Consider the following 21,357-nt stretch of genomic DNA (forward strand, 5'->3'; position numbering starts at 1 on the left):
AATAGAAATCCTAATTTAAGCCTCAACGAAGTGAGCCAATCGAATCGTGAAGACAAATGATTAGTCCATACAGCTTACTTTAAATAAAGCTAGGAACGTTCACAAAGTAGGAAAGTTCAATGGTAATAAAGCAATTTAGTTTATTGACCAAAAAAAAAAAGAAACCAAACATTGTCGCTACAGAAAGATAACGATAATAATTAGGGGTTTTCCTTATTCAGAACAATAATACGTTCGTATTAGGTGATCTCTTCTTTCAGGCGGAGAATTACCACTTGCCAAAATGTTACATCAAGAACTAAATTTTGCATTGGCTTAGAAAATAAACCTATCATATCGCTGAAAGGTAGAACATAGCATAATACATACAACGTCTAATTGCTTCTATCGTTAGATGGTGCTTCCAAACTACAAATATAACAAAACGCTGTTCATTCGAACCAAGATCTTAAAGTTTCTCTACGTGTCAAAACCCTAGTTGGCTACATGCAACGTGAAGACATGAATGAAACCTTGTGATATGTAGCACACCTTCGTCGAGCTCACTTCTCAGCGGAACTTTACAGCATGGAGGACAATATAAAAGAAGGGCCAAGGATGCCATGCATATTTTATATGCAGCAGGTCATAGGCAAACATCATGGCACCATCGGACTTTGCAGTAACACTTGACAGCGAGAACCTGATTACTCTAATTCCGACAAGTTTGCACCTTTTTATAGTGCTTAATCAACAACCCCGCCGATTCAGAGTAGTCGAGTCCACGTGCTCACGGTACGGTCGACCAATCGGATGGCTTGGAAATCTAATCCGTCTCAGCCAAGCAAAGTGACGGAATCCTACGGGAGGCTTTTGGATGCAATATATTGAGCTTAGTGCAGTGGCAGTGCCGAGCCAAGTGTCAATCATCGTCCTATCATGCTGCTCCGGAGTCCAAGAAGAAAGGCAACCTCGTTGAGACCACGCCACTGGTTTACAGCTCGGAACAGCAGAGGGTGCACTCAGCTTGAGACAGCAGCAGCATAAAATAATGAGTTTGCTGAAGAAGATAACAAAGGGAATACAAAGTTTGTGAAAGACGAAGTTTTTGGTTGTTCGAACACAGCTTCCGATGAGGAAGATGAGCTGGAAATGATTCAGAGGAGCTTTGGGTGGAGGGTTCACTTCCTGGGAAGCGGATCGTGGACCCTGGACGGAGTTGGACCATATTGAGGACAAGAAAGATACGCCGTATACTTCCTTGTTCTTCTTTAGATTTAGCAAGATCTCAGCGAAGCTTAAAAAGAACCAGCAAGTTAAATAATCATTCTAAACTCGATTCAAAGAAGAAGTACGCGAGTGGCTGGAAGATGATAGATATGCTATGAAGGCTCACTACTATGGCGATTGCTCAAACATCAAGCCGACTCAAATTGACAAGAAAAATGCTGGAGTTTAAATTACCTCTGAATCCTGTATTTGGAGATGTAATCTATGATAGGTTAAGATAAGTTCATTTGATACTTTTTTTCTGTGTATGTATTCTGCGAGTGGTGTCAATACAGATTGAGTGATCAAGGTTTAGTTGAATTCTTTGTGCATTTCTCTTTCATTCTTTCCCATGATTTGCTTTACGTCTGTTGGCACACTATCTCAACATTTTATGGGCCTAAAGCATAATCTGAGATCATGACAAAGAGAATCAATGATACTGGCGACGACGGTCAACATGACAATTAGAATTTATTGTTCAACAAAACCAAAATGAGAATGTTTTGGTTTATAAAAGAGGATAAGAAGAAATTGTATAGTTAATTGTTGGTCTACACATGCAAATGGCATTGTGAAATGAGCCAACCGAACCCAATGCAAGCTTAATTTGTAGTCGAGTTCAGATAGATTGGGTCGGGTTAATTTGGGCGCATTAGGCGAAGGCATATTCTCCCCAATGTCTTTGGATCATTAAATTACTCAATACGTCATTTGGCCGTGTTTTCCTATATCGTTAGAGTTAATCAGCGAAATAATACTGACAACCTTCTTTTAATTAGGTCTATCTTAAAGCGCCCATTAAAAGCATAGCTCCAAAATTCCAATGCTGACAACCTTCGTTGAATGGTTTGCAATAGAGATATGGATGATCGCTAAAATTTTATTTCTGTGTGTCATTTTGGTTCTACGATCTTCTATATTATCATAAAAAATGAAAGAGTACTAATGGAAGAATTTGTTTTTATCTAATTTAATTCTATAAATTATGATGAATCTCGTTACTACGAAAGTAAAGCAAATAAATTCCTGTTTGAGTATGTTTGAATAGAATCTCGTAGGAAGTGAGTTACGCGGTCAAACACACGCTTGAGCTCAAGTTGGGGTTTGGTTCCTCCCTGGCTCATCTTTTGAGCAGATCTGAGATGAGTACACAGTCAGGTAAGATAGATAGACGAATGTACGGAAGAAGTGTGGAGTTTAAATTTGCTTCATTAAAGATGCCGGCATAAGTTTCCGATTAGTCAGTATATACATCATTGATCCGTTAACCTAACGATACTCAACCACGTCAAGAAGAGTTCCGTCACCGACCTCTCCCAGAGAACAAAAAGAGTACAGCAACACGTATGCCCCACAGGTGCATGTACATGCCAACAAAAGAGAAGCCGAACGAAGCAAATGATGGCAGTCGAGTAGCTTTCAACAATGCAAACAGATAGCGGATAGCGACTAAGCATGGAACTCATCTTCCTCACCGCGTTACCGTCCTTTATTGACAGGCAATCATCACCAAGTGCAAATCTATCCATCGACCATCGACAGGCAAAGCACTCATCCCCACTGAGCAGGCCCACCTTCCTGGTTCCTCTGTCGAATCGCATTCACTCGCCACCCCGAAATGTTCCCCGGCTTCATCTTGAAGAGAGAAAAACAATGATGATTTATATTGTAGCTACAGTGGTAAAGATCTCGGACAACAAGACAGACGGATGACAGCTCCTCCGTTTAAGTACATACTCGTGACTCCACTCGCTATGGTATGCAGTTCACAACAAAACCCTCTCCCGAATCCAATCGTTCTCTTCTCCACCGCACTCCGCCATTTTAAATTGCCTTACATGGTAAAAAAACCGATGCCGGAGAAAAAAGAGCTTCAAAAGTGCGCACAGAAAGAGGCCAAATAAACCGGACCGGTTCAGCTTATCATAATTTGATTAGGCGTCGGTACAGCCGGTGCGAGAGAAGCCGAGCCGGTGGGCGCGACGGTCGAAGACGAGGAGGAAGCCCTGCTGCATAAGGTTGCCGATGACCCCGAAGCCCGGCCCGGCTGTACTCACCGGCTGCATCGCCAGGCACCGCACCCCGTCCGCCGCGTCGATGAAGTAGTTCCCCGCCGGCGGTGCTAGCTCTGTCCCGCCCAGCAGCCGGAACGCCAGCCGCGGGACGCGCTTAGTCGCCTCCGCCGACGCATTCACGCACAGGTCGAACTCTGGTGGGCCCCGGACTATCGCTGCTGGCGGTAGGCGCCCCGTCATCGCCCGCACGATCTCGCGGTACGCCGCCTCGGGTACGAAGGAGAGCGTGGTGCCGGAGTCCACGACGGTGCCGCCGATGCCGGTGGCGTGGTCGAGGGCCCACACGGAGGGGTCGACGCGGAGGGGTTCGCTGTCGACGGAGACGCCGAGGACGCGGACGTAGTAGAAGGTAGGTGAGAGCGGGTTGGTTAGGAGCGGGGTGAAGGTGAGGTTCTTGGGCGCGAGCGTGGTGTGAGCGGCGGCGCCGATGAGGAGGAAGCTGGTTGGGGGCGGGGAGAGGGTGTAGTCCACGAGGCAGTAGGAGAAGACGTCGCCGAAGCGGCGGGCAGCGCGGGACGGGAAAGAGATGGGGCCGCGCCCGAGGCCCAGGACGCCGCGCGGTGCTTCGGAGCCGGCGGGAGAGGTGACGTTGAAGGCGCAGCCGAAGGGAAGAGAGTGGAGGCGGAGGAACCCGGCAGAGGTGGAGTTGAGGGTTGCGATGTCGCGAGAGAAGAAGCCGGCCGAGGAGGAGCGGTCGGCGTATGAGTAGCGGTAGCGACAGGGGGAGTGGAGCGGTTGACGGCGGCAAGGAGGGGCAGCGTCGTGGGAAGAGGAGCGGGGGTGGGGGACGAGGCGGCACGCCGGGTGGTAGCAGTGGTACGGGCGGAAGGACGAGGAGTGGCGGGGGAAGAAGGCGGTGACGGGAGGGTGGCGAGAGCAGTCGCGGCAGGCGGAGCAGCGGGCCCAGACGAGGTCGCTGCCAGTGTCAGCAACGAGGCGGAGGCGTTGCGGCGGCGTGCCGAGATGCAAGTCCACGAAGTACTGGCCGGCGCCGGACGACGCGCCGGACACCACGGGAGCCGAGATCGCCGCGGGAGGAGGAGGATGAGAGGCAGAAGCATTAGAGATGGAGGAAGAGGAGGAAAAGAAAGAGAGACGGACAGAGTCGAAGGCCAGAGCTTCGCGGGCGGTTGGGAAGGGAGACTGGCGAAAGACGGGGAGCTTGACGTAGTCTGCAGCTCGAGAGTCGGATCTAAAAGAGGACCAGCAGATCAACAGAAAGAGAAAGAACATCGTGTGATTCTGTATTCTGATCGGCACGACGTTAGCGAGAGGAGACAGTGAAACTTAGGAGAAGGGAAGGAGAGGGCGAGACCAAGTGTGCTGCTTCGGTCGGTGCGGACCTTGTCGAGATGTTACGTCTGTCGTGATGCGTTTTACGTGCGAGGACGGACGTAAGGGGAGGTGGGGGCATCCCAATGCACATGGCATGTGCGGGAGCTCCTGCTATCTGGCATGTGAAGGCCAATTGTTACGTACGACGTAGTAATTACGCGCCAACGTTCAAATTCAAAAAATATCGATGGCAAATATAAGTTAGGACGAATTTTCGAAAAAAAAAGCTCGGATAGATAAATTTTTACGTAGCGTCTTAATTTTTTTTTAAATTATAGAGTATTTTTCATCGTATGAAAATTATTTTAGTTCTTTTATATTTGTTGGACACTGTCCTTGTATCATATTCGTCATCCTCCTTACATTATTATGTCTATCATATTAAATTTATTATTGTTCGTCTCACTAGCACGATTACATTCATCATCATCGATAAGAAGGAGAAGGCATGACAACAATCATGATAACTTTTTTATAATATATTCAACGAGATAAAAGAAGAAAATATGATGATGGAGATAGTGCATAGGGTCAATTAGTGTTGAGTGGATTTAGGGGGAGTTGAGTGTTCGAACCCTCTCTCTTGATCAAGGAGGGTTAGCTTTTATACTTACGAGGATAAGTTAGACGTATAGGGTCAATTAACTGCAATTGGCTTCTCGGACGACTGACTTAAGCTTCTTTGCGAGTGCCGACTAACCTGCATGGATCGAAGCCGCGCGGTGCCGCCCCAAGCTTTCCGGGACGACTATACCATGATAATGTCATTTGTATGGAAGGAGCGACGAACGGTTGCCCGCCATGTGTGTCTTACGCATCACATCGGACTTAAAGTTCCACGTTTGTATCATCGTGTCTATTTGCCTGGGTCCACATGGGCTATACTAAAATGTGCCCTATTAACGGTCTCGACTACAACTCCATTTTTTCATTATACTACTTCATTTTATTGAGGGTGTAGCTTACAATCAAATCTATATGAATGCCTACATTCCTGTAAAAAATAAAAAAGTGTCAGAAAATGAAATCACTTCGTCTGTTAGTACATAAAGTTTTAATAAAATAATTATTTTATTTTTTTATATATGTTTTGAAAATTTTGAAAATAAAAAAGGCTTTAGTTTTTCCTTTCAAAAAGTATACCCTCGCGATCCTTATGTAATTATCTAAAAATAATAAAAAAATATTTATATCAGATAGTTTGCATTGTCTACATGCACTAGTTTCATTGGTTTTTAACTCTTCAAGAAACTATTTGAAAGGAATTTTTGTGCTTCCTTTAAAAAATATATCATTCACAAATAGTATATTTATTTTTAATTTTAGATAAACTAATTATAATATTCTTCTGACTTAATAATTTTAATCCATCACAATTCAGATGATCATATCTTTTATATCATAATATCAATTCATCAATAATAGTAGTAGTAAATGCATGTAAAGAGAAATCCGAAAATAATAAATTTTTTTTTATTATCCTTATAGTTACTATCAAATTTTCAGTTTTCTTATCATAAATCAAATTTTTTCATCATAAAAAATAATATAATATCATTTTCTCATTAGTTATCTTATACTAATGAGATTTTATTTTAAATCAAAAATAAACATCACATTATTAATAAATTTTTCATCAGATTTGGTGTTTATAGCAATTGTTCATTTTCCTTCCACCTAAGTATTATTATTATTTTTCATTTGTATTATAAATTTGATTGAATCATCAAACTTTTGAAATAAACTTTTGAAATAAATTTGATTACTATATCAACTATTCAAAAACCAAATAGACAGAATATTCTTTATTAGATGTCATAAAGAAAATATTTTTTTTTATTTTTTTATTCATGATAATTTGCTTGATTTTTATTCCAACAATCTTTCTCAAGATGGTCTTACTTTTTCAGTGAAAGTAGAAAGAAATATTTAGATTTTTATTTTTTTATCAATACTATTTTTTAATATGTTCATTTTTTTATAATAAATTTATTAATAAGTTTCTTTATTACCTTCATTTTAGTTCTTCTTATTCTCATTTGATCCGACCTCGTTTCTTGCCTCGAGTGCCAGATCATTCATGACCTTTACCATTTTGACCTCTCTTTTAAGAAATGATTTTTGAATTTTTTTATTGATCATTTTTTTAATCTATGTATTCATTTTTGTTCATAAACTAAAAGCAAACACATTAATTTATCAATAGATAATACACTTATATCTTTAGCTTGGAAGTAGAAATCATATCAAATTTTGAAAATAAATTTTATAAAACTTTTTATACTATTGTTTGATCTATTAGGTCTTATTTCATTTGGTTCACAATAAAAGAGATTTTTGAGAGATTTATTGTTTGACTTTTGAGAAAAAAATCAATGATAAACTCAATAACACTTTTTTTTTAACTATTATTTGATCTTATATGTTTTCACCATAAAATCATATTTAGTTCACAATAAAAAAAGTCAATGATAAATTTAGAATCTTTTTGAAATTTATATTGAAGAATATGAAGTTTTAAAGTTTTTACATTGTTGATACCGATATGATTCAGGGAAATAGGGATTCATTTATTGCTTGTTATAGCATATAGATAGCTTTTACATCTTTTTACATGTTTTTATTTATTTAATCTTCAATAATATTGAGATCCTACATATCATACTCAATAAAATCATTTTCTGTCAAATTTTATAATTCTTATAAAATAATTAGAGTTCTTGTTTAGAAATACTTACTCCAATGTCTATCTTTAAAAAAAAAAACCTTTTAAGTCTACTGATTTTGTCTTCTTTTCTAATTAAGGTACTCTTATTGATGTTCTTCAAACCATATTCTAATACCACACTTATTGACTTTTTATAGACTCGAAGAAAAAAAAAAGGAGAGAAGACATAAAACTAGCAAGGAATACTTTTTCAATATATAATGTTTTGGATTAACATATATTCATATTAGTCAAAAGATATAATATAAATTTTTAAATAATAAATAAATCAATCATAATTCAATAAAAAATTTTATCCTCCTTTATTTATCTTAATTTAGATCTTTATCTTTTGTTACATCTAATTTTAATTATTTAAATTAATCTTATAGTGATAATGGAAGTATCATGCTCTTTTTGCTGCTAAAATTATCTCTTCACCATAAATTCTTTTATCCTGTTCCATGTGGTCAAACGGGAATGCACGATGACGAGAAGACAAAGGTCAAAAACATGCGATCTGTTTGCTTGTGTCCCTGACAAAACTGTTTTCATGACTTAGAAATTATAAGAAAATAGCTTCCTAGTTTTATGATCACAGCTACCGCTGCCATCAAGCATTCTCTATGCTAATTGGTGAAATGTCTCCAAGAAAATTCTAATTCACGAAATCAAATTTGAAGAATAGTTTTTGTAGGACATCAGAGATAATAACTTCATATGTCGTTGAATCTTCAAAGCGAAATCGAAATGGTTTCACTTACTTTAATTTTCTATGCATTTTTATTACTTTTACATCGCGGTCATGGGCATCAGTCTATTACGAATATTAAAGTTCTTATCGGCATAGGCCAACTCTACATCCTGAGCTACAGTGAATACCCATGGCCTTCTACTTTACCTAAATGAAACATATAACAGCGTCTCCGATCATTTCTGTTTTAAAAGCATAAAAAACAGAAGGGTATAACTTGGTAAGTTCAACAACAATCGATTTTTTTCCTTGGACATTTAATTCTTGATAAATAGAAACTTCACCAATCTTTGAATCTGTTGAACTGGGAGAACAAAGGAGTGTGAAAAATGACCAAGGTGGCCAAGGTGGTTTGCAACTTGTACCAAGCTACAGTAGTAGTGTCACATGAAGAAATAAGTTGGGCGAGAGAACCAACGACCGATGCTTGAATTGCTTGAAGGATGAGATGATCCTAGCGTAATCATAGTTTGTGATTCGGATTTGGTACTGGACTGGATACGCTTGGGATGTTGAGCATCGTCGGTGGACAACGAAGAGAGCTATCGACATAGCCTAAAAGATCATAGCCAAATAGTAGATTAGAGAATTGAGCACGCCAAGATGCATAGTTGTCACCGTTGGATAATTTGAAGGGGATAAGGGGTGCTGCATTTATGGAGATAAGGCCGGTATATGGGAAAGTATTATGGTTCCCTACAGGAACAGTAATTGGGGTATCAGAGGTAGATGATGAGGACATATGGAAGATATGTACCAAAATGTGGGAGCAACTAGAAATGTATAGCGATGACAATGATCAGAGAGGAAGATGTGTTGTTGCAGATCAGTGTCACATGAGGTTGGTTGTTGGCAAATGAGGTCTTCGTTGAACAAGAAGACCTGTGAATTATGTAAAGTTGTAGATCTCTATGCAGTAGTTATGCAGTTGGGAATTTGGGCAGTAGAGAGCGGCCTTCGAATAGAGAATCGCAACCGCCAGAGGAAGAGAAGCAGCAATAGATCTCAATCGAGATCTGTTGACAAAGAGTTCTTCACTGGTGAGGAGAGGAGGCGATGACATACAACGAGGAAGAAAGGTGAGGCAGTGTTGGTGAGCATAACACTAGAGACGTCGCAGCAGAAGGGAACAGACGTTAGCACAGAGTTGTAGTGGAGAAGATAGTTGCCGCCGTCGAGGAGGAAAGATTTGTCGCACCAACGGCCTGACGATGGAAAAACAGTAGTAGATAGCCTTTTCTTTTGCCGCCGGAGATGGAGAAGCAACAATAATGAGTCAGCAACAGCAACGAGAAGAGAGCTTGCTCTAGGCTCTGATACCATGATAAAATGAGAGAATAAAGAATAAAATTAAAAAGGTAAAGAGAAAAATATATTTTAATTAATATCATATGAAGTCTATTTATATAAGGTGAATAAAATATTTTTTTAACTGAGCAGATAGATTTCATCAGGAAGTCTTAGGTGTTAAAAAGCTCATAACATCGGGTCTCTCGTTTCTGGCGGCTTTCATATGACTCACCAGTAAGTTCACAGAATTGTCGTTCCAACTCTTTCCACTGCCCATCTGACGTCGTCCAAGTTGACCGAGAAAAGTCGAACAAGTGCGGCTGTCTCCTATTTGATCTAACAAGGGAATCAGTCCAACCGTTACCCTGCTTAAGTAGTCGGCAGAAGGCCAGAAAGTAACAGCAAAGGCAACAAAGGGGAGACTGCAGGCTACGACGCCTACGAGAACCGCAAGCCACTCGCAGGCATGAGCAACCGCAACATAGATACCGGTGGCAAATGCTACACTCATACCACCAGCTGCAACCCACAACAGCCTCATGGCAGTCATAAGAGAGCGTAAGCGGACATCATGATCCAAAGAACCAGAGTGAATGAGTATGATCGCAACGCTGATAGAGCTGGCCATCGCTAAGGTATCCGAGATCAAAAATGCCTTGAAAGCAGCTGTGCCAGATAGCATGGACGTTCCCGCATCGGGTCCAGGATCGTTCTTGTATCCTCCCGGCATGGTAAAGGCGGCTGCAAAGGTAACTGTGGCGATGAGCACCGCGATGATGCCAAGGTTGTTGGCCAACGCCCTGTACCGATTGATTTCTTCATCTTGTTTCCTCTCTAAATTACTTCTTATGTGATCGATACGTTGTGGGCTGAACCGAGATCCATGTGACATCAAATCCATCATGATATTGTACTGCAAAACCAGGGCAGGAGTAGCAGCACTATCAGTTAAAGCAAGCTGGAAAATGGCATCATTTTTTGCATCACAAGCCAGAATGATGATGAGATCAATTATTTACCATTCGAAGGCCGATTTCAAGTCTAACTTCTGAGGAGGCGAGGTCGACGGGAGTACGTCCCGAGTTGTTCATGACACTAGCGTTTACACTAGCGCAGGACAACAAGACTTGGACCATCTTTTCGTTCCGGGAGATGACCGCTAAGTGCAAGGGCGTGTTTCCTTCATCGTCTTGTGCATTCACAAGTTCCGTGAGCCATGGGGATCTCAGCACATACTTCACCACCACTAAATTCTTTTTCTTCACTGCCACATGAAAGAAGTTCCTGCCGGTGTTGTTCGTCAGTCCCGTTGAGTCAGGACAGTACTCCAGTACTTGCTCAATTATTTTCAAGTGTCCTGCATTTGCCGCAACATGTATGGTCGAATACCCATCTTCATCCCGGATATAAGCAGCTTTGGAGTCAGATTGAAGTAGCAGCTGTACCATCATAATATCACCATTGGCTGCTGCAAAATGGAGAGGAATGCTCTTGGTGGCATCTTGATGTCTCATGGAGTTTGGCTTTTCGGCTAGTATAATTTTTGTTATATCTGTCACCACGAAAATGACAATCCACCGGGAGAGTGAAGTAATTAACAACAGAAACAGAGCACTTTCTTGTGTCGCAATACTGTTTTCAATTAGAACGATATAACGCGAGTGGCGTTGCTTTAGTAACCGAGTAAGGGTGCGTACCGTAGCTCCTGAGTACGGCTGCATGCAGTGCCGTCTGGCCGCGAGGTCCTACGTCCGAGACAGTCGGAGACTTGAGCAATTCCTTCGCAATCTCCACCGATCCCCTCTCGGCTGCCATGTAGAGCGCGGACACCCCGGTGGCGTTCTCCACGTCTGCCAAATCCGGAGCGGCCAACATCAGTAGCTGAACGACCGCCCGATGCCCATTCCGTGTTGCCTCATGGAGGGCAGTGTTTCCGGCATCATTCGTCATCCACAGTACTCCATACACTTGAGAAAATACGGGATCATCAAACGAAAAAACCCTGTGGACGACGAAGAAGTCCACAATCGCTACATGGCCAGCTGCTGCCGCACAGTGCATCGGGGTGTCTCCTTTCGAGTTGGACGACTTCATGAGGGAGGGCTGCTTGAGGCATAGAGCTTTGGCAAGCTCCATGTGCCCGAGCTTTGCTGCGATGTGGAGCACTGAATTCCCGTCGACGGTCACCTCCCGGTCAAGAGCTTCGGTTGCCTCTTGTACAAACCTTACATCTCCTGATGTTGCTGCCTCGAACAATTTGCGGTCCATTTTTCATATATCCCTCCTCTCTACCGTCTGCACCGGACAGTAGCTCTAAGATTAGATGTAATACGATGTAAGCATATACATAATATTTATGCTCTCCTACGAAACATGATTTATATACTAAGGACCAATAATGCAAGTTGTTGTTCCAGGGGGCGATTTATGTGGTCATTATAAATTTCATTTTGCTTTAGTATATACTCGAGCTTTTTTTTTCTCCTTTTCTTTACATTGTTGACATTGTTGTTATTATATATATATTTTTTTGGTGACATGCAACATAATTGTAGTAGGTGCGATGTCATATGTGACAGATTCATGTGCGGAGTTTTTTTCTACGTATTGATGAGTGTGAGAGGATAAGGTATATTTATGTCAACGGAAGAACTTTCTTTGCAATTGCTTTAGCTCTAGAGGCCGACGACCGAAGGTTCATGTTCTTTTGCCGCTTGAATCTTCCTTTGCAATCAATTATTTTTGCCCTGTAGGGTACGATCAAATCGGACTTCATGATCATAAGAAGACAAATGCAGGACCTATTTGCTTGTGGCCTTGAAAGAATTATTTTCGTGACTTCGAAACAACAATACAACTTCCTTTGTTGTTGACAAACATGGGGGAACAGATTGGCCTTTCAAGGATTTTATGATCATAAAGAAAGTGCCTGAAAGGTCAATGGAAGAACTTTCTTCGCATGTGCAGGGATATTTATGTCAACGGAAGAACTTTCTTTGTTATTGCTTTAGCTCTTTGAGGCTGAAGACGGAAGCATCATGTTCTTTATTATTGCTTTTGCAATCAATTATTTTGCCCCGTCGCTTTAGCTTGTTCTTGACCAAGATTTGACGGACTCTTCCAACAAGTGGTTGGAGGTGATAACTATCTCAGCTACTACACGGCATTCTAAACATCTCCACTCCACCAGATGACCTATTGGCATAAACTTAAGATCAATCTTCTTAATTTAAATTGTGCCGATGAGCAATATATTAGAATGTTTAAAATTTATAATTTTACAAACATCATAATTTGTTTATTTTATGGTGTCTAATGTTGATATTGTAGTTATAAGATTTGGACCTTAATCATGTCCATAAGTTAATGATCATCCATAAGTGAAGAATAGTTAGGCTAAAATTTTATATAGCTGATTTAATCTGATTCTTATCATCTTAAAATCAATTATATAGACTCTAAACGGATGGGATATCCTCTTAAATATAAACTACGATATCCAAAATGTTAATTCCTTTTTTCCATTACCCACTATCTCAATAATCTTGAATAATTTTCACTCCTAAAAAATAATGTAAAAGTTCTAAATCAATCATTTCAAATTCTGACATTATAATTTTTTAAATTTAGCAAGCATATATGATAAAATTTCAATATAAATCATATCATCCACGTACAAACAAACAATAATAATTTTGGGCTTATATATATATATATATATATATATATATATATATATATATATATATATATATATATATATATATATATATATATATATATATATATATATATATATATATATATAATCGACTCATTTAATTTTTTTAAAAAATATATTAAAAAAGTACTTGTCAATTTTGTTATACTATACCCTTGGTACTTTTTTTCAAGCGATATAATGTTTTATTTAATTTGTATAATTTTTCTTCTAGCCCTTTAATTTTAAGTCCTTGCTTTACATAAACATTCTCTTGCAATCTTGCATTCAAGAAGAATGATTTAACATTAAATTTTTAAACCTTTATTCTTTTGGCTGCCAATGCTAATACTATTATAATTGTATCAATTTTAGCATTTGAAGAATTTTTTTTTGAAAGGCTGATACCTGGAATTTGATCATACCATTTGACAACTAAATGAGTTTTATATTTTAGTAGCGAATCATCAGCATTAAATTTTGACTTGTATACCCATTTGAGTCCAATTGATTCTTTTCTTGTGAGTAAATCTATCAACTTCTAAGTTTTTTTTTTTTTTTTCAAAAGCTTGTAGTTCATTATTCATTACTTGCACATATTCCTTATTTTAAGCTGCAACTTCAAAATAAGTATGTTCCAAAGCAAAAACTTGTAAAATCATCAAACTGCAATGAATGACTATAAAATTTTCTTAGATGTGTTTCGGTATCAATAGAATTACTTAAATTAGAATAATTTAAAATATGAGCAGATTCGAATAAGATATTAACAATAGATAATGTATCACATGCCTTATCAACTTATTCTCCTATAATATTTGAAATTTCAATTGCTTTAGAGTTTCAAGCTTCTTCTTCGTTAAAAATAACAAGATGACTTATGATCAATTTCTTGGTTATAGGATTATAAATTCTAAAATATTTTGTCTCATTACTATACATTACAAATATGTATTTAACACTGTTATCATCAAGTTTACATCTATGTTCTATAGAAATATGAAAGTAAGCAACACAACCAAATACCTTTAAGTTACTTACATTTGGCTTTCTATTCAACCATGCTTCAAAGGGTGTTTTTTTTTTATTGCCTTGGTTAGAAAAGTTGTTTAACAAATATACTACTATATTCACAGCTTCTGCCTAAAACTCCTTTAGTACTACTTTTCTCTAAGTATACATATAGTGGTCTCGATCACAACTTAATTTTTTCATTCTACTATTTCATTTTATTGAGGGTGTAGCTTACAGTCAAATCTCTATGAATGGCTACATTCTTGTAAAAAATAAAAAAATTTTGAGAGTAAATTCACTTCGTTTATTAGTACACAAAGTTTTAATAAAATAACTATTTTGTTTTTCTATATATGTTTTGAAATTTTTGAAAACAAAAAAGGCTTTAGTTTTTTCTTTCAAAAAATATACCCTTGTGATCCTTATGTAATTATCTATAAATAATAATAAAAAATTATAGCTACCCTATGAGATGGTTTGCATAGCTCAAGTTTCAATAGTTTTTAGTTCTTCAAGAATGGCCAATTTGAAAGGAATTTCTGTGCTTCCTTTAAAAAATAAATCATTCACAAATAGTATCTTTATTTTTAATTTTAGATAAACTAAATATTATATTCTTTTGACTTGATAGTTCTAATCCATCACAATTCAGATGATCATATCTTTTATATCATAATATTGATTCATCAATAATAGTAGTAGTAAAATAGTAGTAGTAAATGCATGTAAAGAGAAATCTGAAAATAATAAAAAAATATTTTATTTTTTTTATTATCCTTATAGTTACTACCAATTTTTCATGTTTCTTATCATAAATCATTTATTTTTCATAAAAAAAAACATAATATCATTTTCTCATTAGTTGTCTTATACTAATGAGATTTTATTTTAAATAAAAAATAAACATCACATTATTAATAAATTTTTTATCGAATTTGGTGTTTATAGCAATTGTTCCTTTTCCTTTCACCGGAGCTTTATTGTTATTTTTCATTTGTATTATAGATTTGATTGAATCATCAAGCTTTTGAAATAAACTTTTACCTCCTATCGTATGATTACTATATCAACTATTCAAAAACCAAATAGACATAGAATATCTTTTATCAGATATCATAAAAAAATAATTTTTTATTATTATTTATTTAATATATTTTTATTCATGATAATTTGCTTGATTTTAATTCCAACAATCTTTTTCAAGATGGTCATACTTTTTAAGTGAAATTAGAAAGAAATATTTAGATTTTTATTTTTGTATATAAATACTTACTCCAATATCTATTTTTTAAAAAAACTTTTTGAGTCTACTGATTTTGTCTTCTTTTTTAATGAACGTACTCCTAATCTTCTTCAAATCAGATTTTGATGCCATACTTATTGACTTTATAGATCGTAAGAAAAAGGAAGAAAAGACATAAAACTAGCGAGGAATACTTTTTCAATATATAATGTTCTAGATTCATGGAAGAACATCTATTTATATTAGACAAAAGATAAAATATAATTTTTTAAATAATAAAAAAAATCAATCATAATTCAATAAATTTGTTTATCCTCCTTTATTTATTTTAATCTAGATCTTTTTCTTTTGTTACATCTAATTTTAATTATTTAAATCAATATTATACTGATAATGAAAGCATCATGCTCTTTTCGGTGCTAAAATATATCTTTACAATAAATTCTTTTACCCTGTTGCATACGGTCAAACGGGAATGCATGATGACGAGAAGACAAAGGTGAAAAACATGCGACCTATTTGCTTTTCATGACTTCGAAATTATAAGAAAATAGCTTCTTAGTTTTATGATGACAGCTACCGCTGCCATCAAGCATTCTCTGTGCTAATTGGCGAACTTTCTCCAAGAAAATTCTAATTCATGAAATCAAATTTGAAGAATAGTTTTTGTAGGACATCAGAGATAACTTCATATGTCGTTGAATCTTCATAGCGAAATCGAAATGGTTTCACCTACTTTAATTTTCTATGCATTTTTATTACTTTTACATCGCGGTCATGGCCATCAGTCTATTACGAATATTAAAGTTCTTATAGGCATAAGCCAACTCTATATCCTGAGATAAAGAGAAAACCCATTTACTTTACCTAAATGAAACATATAACAACGTCTCTAACCATTTCCGTTTTAAAAGCATAAAAAAAAGAAGGGTATAACTTGGTAAGTTCAACAACAATCGATTTTTTCTTGACATTTAATTCTTGATAAATAGAAACTTCCAAGTCTTATTACACCAAATATAAATAAATCAGACAACTCCACCAAATGTATACGACAGTTGATGATATGCACAACGGACAGCGCGATAAATAATTAAATACCAAAGTGAACGAAGACAACATTATATTTTTCTTTTCTGTACATATTTTGGATATTTTTTACGTTGAAGGCTAGTCCTTCAGTACTGAGAAGAAGCAGGTGTTTCAAAGCTCATATCATCGGGTCTCCTGTATCTGGCGGCTTTCATATGACTCATCGGTAAGTTCCAACGCTTTCCACTGCCCATCTGACGTCGTCCAAGTTGACCGAGAAAAGTCGAACAAGTACGGCTGTCTCCTATTTGATCTAACAAGGGAATCAGTCCAACCGTTACCCTGCTTAAGTAGTCGGCAGAAGGCCAGTAAGTAACAGCAAAGGCAACAAAGGGGAGACTGCAGGCTACGACGCCCACGAGAACCGCAAGCCACTCGCAGGCAGGAGCAACCGCAACATATATACCGGTGGCAAATGCTACACTCATGCCACCAGCTGCAACCCACAACAGCTTCATGGCAGTCATAAGAGAGCGTAAGCGGACATCATGATCCAAAGAACCAGAGTAAATGAGTATGATCGAAACGCTGATAGAGCTGGCCATCGCTAAGGTATCCGAGATCAAAAATGCCTTGAAAGCAGCTGTGCCAGAGAGGATGGCCGTTCCCGCATCGGGTCCAGGATTGTTCTTGTATCCTCCCGGCAAGGTAAAGGCGGCTGCAAAGGTAACTGTGGCGATGAGCACCGCGATGATGGCAAGGTTGTTGGCCAACGCCCTGTACCGATTGATTTCTTCTTCTTGTTTCCTCTCCAAATTACTTCTTATGTGATCGATACGTTGTGGGCTGAATCGAGATCCATGCGACATCAAATCGATCATGATATTGTACTGCAAAACCAGGGTAGGAGTAGCAGCACAATCAGTTAAAGCAAGCTGGAAAATGGCATCATTTTTTGCATCACAAGCCAGAATGATGATGAGATCAATTCTTTACCATTCGAAGGCCGATTCCAATTCTAACTTTTGAGGAGGCGAGGTCGACGGGAGTACGTCCCGAGTTGTTCATGACACTAGCGTTTACACTTGCGCAGGACAATAAGACTTGGACCATCTTTTTGTTCCGGGAGATGACCGCTAAATGCAAGGGCGTGTTTCCTTCATCGTCTTGTGCATTCACAAGTTCCGTGAGCCATGGGGATCTCAGCACGTACTTCACCACCTCTAAATTCTTTTTCTCCACTGCCACATGAAAGAAGTTCCTGCCGGTGTTGTTCTGCAGTCCCATTGAGTCAGGACAGTACTCCAATACTTGCTCAATTATTTTCAAGTGTCCTGCATTTGCTGCAACATGTATGGTCGAAAGCCCATCTTCATCCCGGATATAAGCAGCTTTGGAGTCAGATTGAAGTAGCAGCTGTACCATCGTAATATCACCATTGGCTGCTGCAAAATGGAGAGGAGTGCTCTTGGTGGCATCTTGATGTCTCACGGAGTTTGGCTTTTTGGCTAGTATCATTTTTGTTATATCTGTCACCACGAAAATGACAATCCACCGGGAAAGTGAAGTAATTAATAACGGAAACAGAGTACTTTCTAGTGTCGCAATGCTGTTTTCAATTAGAACGATATAACGCGAGTGGCGTTGCTTTAGTAATCGAGTAATGGTACGTACCGTAGCTCCTGAGTACGGCTGCATGCAGAGCTGTCTGGCCGCGAGGTCCTTCGTCCGAGGCAGTCGGAGACTTGAGCAATTCCTTCGCAATCTCCACCGATCCCCTCTCGGCTGCCATGTAGAGCGCGGACACCCCGGTGGCGTTCTCCACGTCTGCCAAATCCGGAGCGACCGACATCAGTAGCTCAACGACCGCCCGATGCCCATTCCGTGTTGCCTCATGGAGGGCAGTGTTTCCGGCATCATTCGTCATCCACGGTACTCCATACACTTCAGAAAAGACGACGGGATTCTCAAACAAAAGGGCCCTGTGGATGACGAAGACGTCCACAATCGCTGCATGGCCAGCTGCTGCCGCACAGTGCAGCGGGGTGTCGCCTTTCGAGTTGGACGACTTCATGAGGGAGGGCTGCTTGAGGCATAGAGCTTCGGCAAGCTCCATGTGCCCGAGCTTTGCTGCGATGTGGAGCACTGAATTCCCGTCGACGGTCACCTCCCGGTCAAGAGCTTCGCTTGCCTCTCGTACAAACCTTACGTCTCCTGATGTTGCTGCCTCGAACAATTCGCGGTCCATTTTTCATATATCCCTCCTCTCTACCGTCTGCACCGGACGACAGTAGCTCTAAGATTAGATGTCCTACGATGTAAGCATATACATAATATTTATGCTATCCAACGAAACGGAAAGTCTTGCCTCTGTCTCATAGATTCAGGCAAATCTTACTATGTTCGGACGAAAGGCCAAAAATCAAGAAAGAAAAAAAAAGAATGAAATCATACCCAAAAAAATCCTACTGCGAAACAACTGGAAATGCATTCATCTGACGGTAAGTAAGACAACCGTGTGGGTTGAGAGATTGTCCTTAAAAACGTATTTTTGTATCAGTCTGTGGAAGAACCTTCTTCGCAATTTCCTTTGTTGATTGCGCATGAATTTGAGTTGGGAAAAGATGTTTGTGGGATTATAACTTTAACGAACATGATTTATATTCTAAGGACCAATAATGCCAAGTTGTTGTTCCAGGGAGTGATTTATGTGGTCATTATAAATTTTATTTTGCCTTAGTATGTACTCGAGCTAAAATTGAGGGATTATTTTTTCTCCTTTTCTTTACACTATTGTCATTGTTGTTGTTTTTTTTTATTTTTTTGGTGACATGCAACATAATTGTAGTCGGTGCGATGTCATATGTGACAGATTCATGTGCGGAGTGTTTTCTACGTTTTAATGAGTGTGAGACGATAAGGTATATTTATGTCAACGGAAGAAGTTTCTTTGCAATTGCTTTAGCTCTCTAGAGGTTGACGACGGAAGGTTCATGTTCTTTTGCCACTTGAATCTTCCTTTGCAATCAATTATTTTTGCACCGACGCGTACGGTGGAACCGGACTTCATGATCATAAGAAGACAAATGCGGGACCTATTTGCTTGTGTCCTCGAAAGAATTATTTTCATGGCTTCGAAACAACAATACAATTTCCTTTGTTGTTGACAAGCGTGAGGGAAACAGATTGACCTTTCAAGGACTTTTTATGATCATGAAGAAAGTGACTGAAAGGTCAATGGAAGAACTTTCTTTGTTATTGCTTTAGCTCTTTGAGGCTGAAGACGGAAGCATCATGTTCTTTTACTGCTTGAATCTGCTTTTGCAATCGATTATTTTGCCCTGTCGCTTTAGCTTGTTCTTCACGACTCTTCCAACAAGTGGTTGGTGGTGATAACTATCTCAACTACTACACGGCATTCTAAACATCTCCACTCCACCAGATGACCTATTGGCATCAACTTAAGATCAATCTCCTTAATTTACATTGTGCCGATGAACAATGAGCTTGAGCAATATGTTAGAATGTTTAAAATTTATAATTTTACAAACATCATAATTTGTTTATTTTATGGTGTCTAATGTTGATATTGCAGTTATAAGATTTGGACCTTAATCATGTCCACAAGTTAATGATCATCGATAAGTAAAGAATAGTTAGGCTAGAATTTTATTTAGTTGTTTTAGATCTTATCATCTTAAAATCAATTATATAGACTCTAAACGGATGAGATATCCTATTAAACACATAAACTATCACATCCAAAATGTGTCCTAATTCCTTTTTTCCATTACCCACTATCTCAACAATCTTTGTTAGTAAATTCCTTTACTTTCTTCTCTAAAGGGGGATTTCCGATCAACCTATTTATTACGTTAACATCTCATATTTCTATTCACTCTCTTAAATGTATTCTAATTAAATCCTTGTTAATCAAATAAACGATTATAAAAGAAAAGAGTCGCGCAAAAAGGTGAAAAAAATTAGGATTGAAGCAAAGATCGACTCCACTGGGGATCGAACCCAGAATCTCTGGTTCCGTAGACCAGCGCCTTATCCATTGGGCCATGCAGTCCTATTTAAATATTAATTAATTCTGCTATTTTCTAATAATATTTATACTTTTACTTTTATGATCCCCCGTTAATTCAATTAAAAAGCCCGATGTGAAAATAAAATGTAAATTAATCATAGTTTCATTTCTAATAATGAAAATCAATAATTTTTTAACCAGATCTATTTATTTCCCTAAGTAGATGAGATTTTTCTAACTGGTTGAGAAAATCTCTCTACGAAGGAAATCCTCTAACTGTTGAGGAAAACTATCCCTTCTAACTTGTATAAAAAGAAGGAGATATGTTAATAACAATCAACTTCTTCTATAACTTGTTTATCTATTTATTTTCTAACAGATTCTATAGATAATTGATGCTTTGTAAGCATTCATCACTTAATCCTCCTCCTAATTTTGGTCTGCATCAGCTATTTAGTAATGAAATTTTAATTGCACAAGCTAATTTGCTTCTTGAACCCACAAACCCATAAATAAAAGGCTCCCAGCACGCAGCTCATGAAACAAGCATCACAGCACGCATCTTGGCATAGCCAAGTTGATCGACTGAGTTGATGACCTAGCAAGTCACTGGAATAATCTTTTACCATTTCTTGAAATAACTTTCTATAAATTCCAAAAGATTAGCCAGTGAAGATGAAGATTCATGAATACATTGTCCGAGGCTTGGAAAATAATTATTATATATGGTATAACACATACATGCAGACACATCCACATCTACACACCCATACAGTTTGTTATATATGCGTATATAAATTAGGTGACGTTTTACCTCATTTTCCAACTAACTTCCAAATTTACAATGCTTTTTGTATAAACAAATTCAAGTTTTGGCGGTCAAAGATTCTCTTTCTTTCTCTAGTTTCATAACCACTACTTAT

The 21,357-nt window shown here is 38.3% G+C and overlaps 3 protein-coding genes and 1 non-coding gene across 5 annotated transcripts; all 4 read right to left on the reverse strand.

Annotated features, from left to right (window-relative positions):
• Positions 1-2,891: 2,891 nt before the first annotated feature.
• Positions 2,892-4,657, reverse strand: LOC135617108 (aspartyl protease family protein 2-like). The gene has a single exon (XM_065117034.1). It carries the CDS (start codon positions 4,557-4,559, stop codon positions 3,186-3,188), a length of 1,374 nt encoding a protein of 457 aa, XP_064973106.1. The 5' UTR covers positions 4,560-4,657; the 3' UTR covers positions 2,892-3,185.
• Positions 4,658-8,867: 4,210 nt separating this feature from the next.
• On the reverse strand, positions 8,868-11,728 carry LOC135616109 (protein ACCELERATED CELL DEATH 6-like). Its single transcript, XM_065115286.1, has 4 exons — positions 11,110-11,728; positions 10,432-10,964; positions 9,645-10,325; positions 8,868-9,435 (listed from the first exon to the last, which is right to left on the reverse strand). The coding sequence occupies exons 1-4, from the start codon at positions 11,678-11,680 to the stop codon at positions 9,259-9,261; spliced, it is 1,962 nt and encodes a 653-aa protein (XP_064971358.1). The 5' UTR covers positions 11,681-11,728; the 3' UTR covers positions 8,868-9,258.
• A 4,613-nt stretch (positions 11,729-16,341) lies between these two features.
• LOC103991509 (protein ACCELERATED CELL DEATH 6) lies at positions 16,342-19,025 on the reverse strand. Of its 2 annotated transcripts, XM_009410997.3 has the most exons (4): positions 18,856-19,025; positions 18,076-18,676; positions 17,398-17,930; positions 16,342-17,291 (listed from the first exon to the last, which is right to left on the reverse strand). In XM_009410997.3, exons 2-4 carry the CDS (start codon positions 18,647-18,649, stop codon positions 16,548-16,550), a joined length of 1,851 nt encoding a protein of 616 aa, XP_009409272.2. In that variant the 5' UTR covers positions 18,650-18,676; positions 18,856-19,025; the 3' UTR covers positions 16,342-16,547. The 2 variants fall into 2 exon arrangements, with proteins under 2 accessions (XP_009409272.2, XP_064973107.1); XM_065117035.1 differs by lacking the exon at positions 18,856-19,025 and having other exon boundaries at positions 18,076-18,738.
• A 1,378-nt stretch (positions 19,026-20,403) lies between these two features.
• TRNAR-ACG (transfer RNA arginine (anticodon ACG)) lies at positions 20,404-20,476 on the reverse strand. Its single transcript has one exon. It is a non-coding gene; the product is annotated as a tRNA-Arg (tRNA).
• Positions 20,477-21,357: the final 881 nt, after the last annotated feature.

The sequence above is a fragment of the Musa acuminata genome, chromosome BXJ2-7, assembly GCF_036884655.1.
Source record: "Musa acuminata AAA Group cultivar baxijiao chromosome BXJ2-7, Cavendish_Baxijiao_AAA, whole genome shotgun sequence".
Lineage (NCBI taxonomy): Eukaryota > Viridiplantae > Streptophyta > Magnoliopsida > Zingiberales > Musaceae > Musa > Musa acuminata.

Coding starts and splice junctions, on each gene's coding strand:
- LOC135616109 (XM_065115286.1), bottom strand. CDS start 11,680: ATGGACCGCAAATTGTTCGAGGCAGCAACATCAGGAGATGTAAGGTTT. Junction 10,326..10,431: donor TTGAAATCGGCCTTCGAATG/GTAAATAATTGA, acceptor CTGGTTTTGCAG/TACAATATCATGATGGATTT. Junction 9,436..9,644: donor ACAATTCTGTGAACTTACTG/GTGAGTCATATG, acceptor TCATGGTATCAG/AGCCTAGAGCAAGCTCTCTT.
- LOC103991509 (XM_009410997.3), bottom strand. CDS start 18,649: ATGGACCGCGAATTGTTCGAGGCAGCAACATCAGGAGACGTAAGGTTT. Junction 17,931..18,075: donor AGCCGTACTCAGGAGCTACG/GTACGTACCATT, acceptor TCGTGGTGACAG/ATATAACAAAAATGATACTA. Junction 17,292..17,397: donor TTGGAATCGGCCTTCGAATG/GTAAAGAATTGA, acceptor CTGGTTTTGCAG/TACAATATCATGATCGATTT.
- LOC135617108 (XM_065117034.1), bottom strand. CDS start 4,559: ATGTTCTTTCTCTTTCTGTTGATCTGCTGGTCCTCTTTTAGATCCGAC.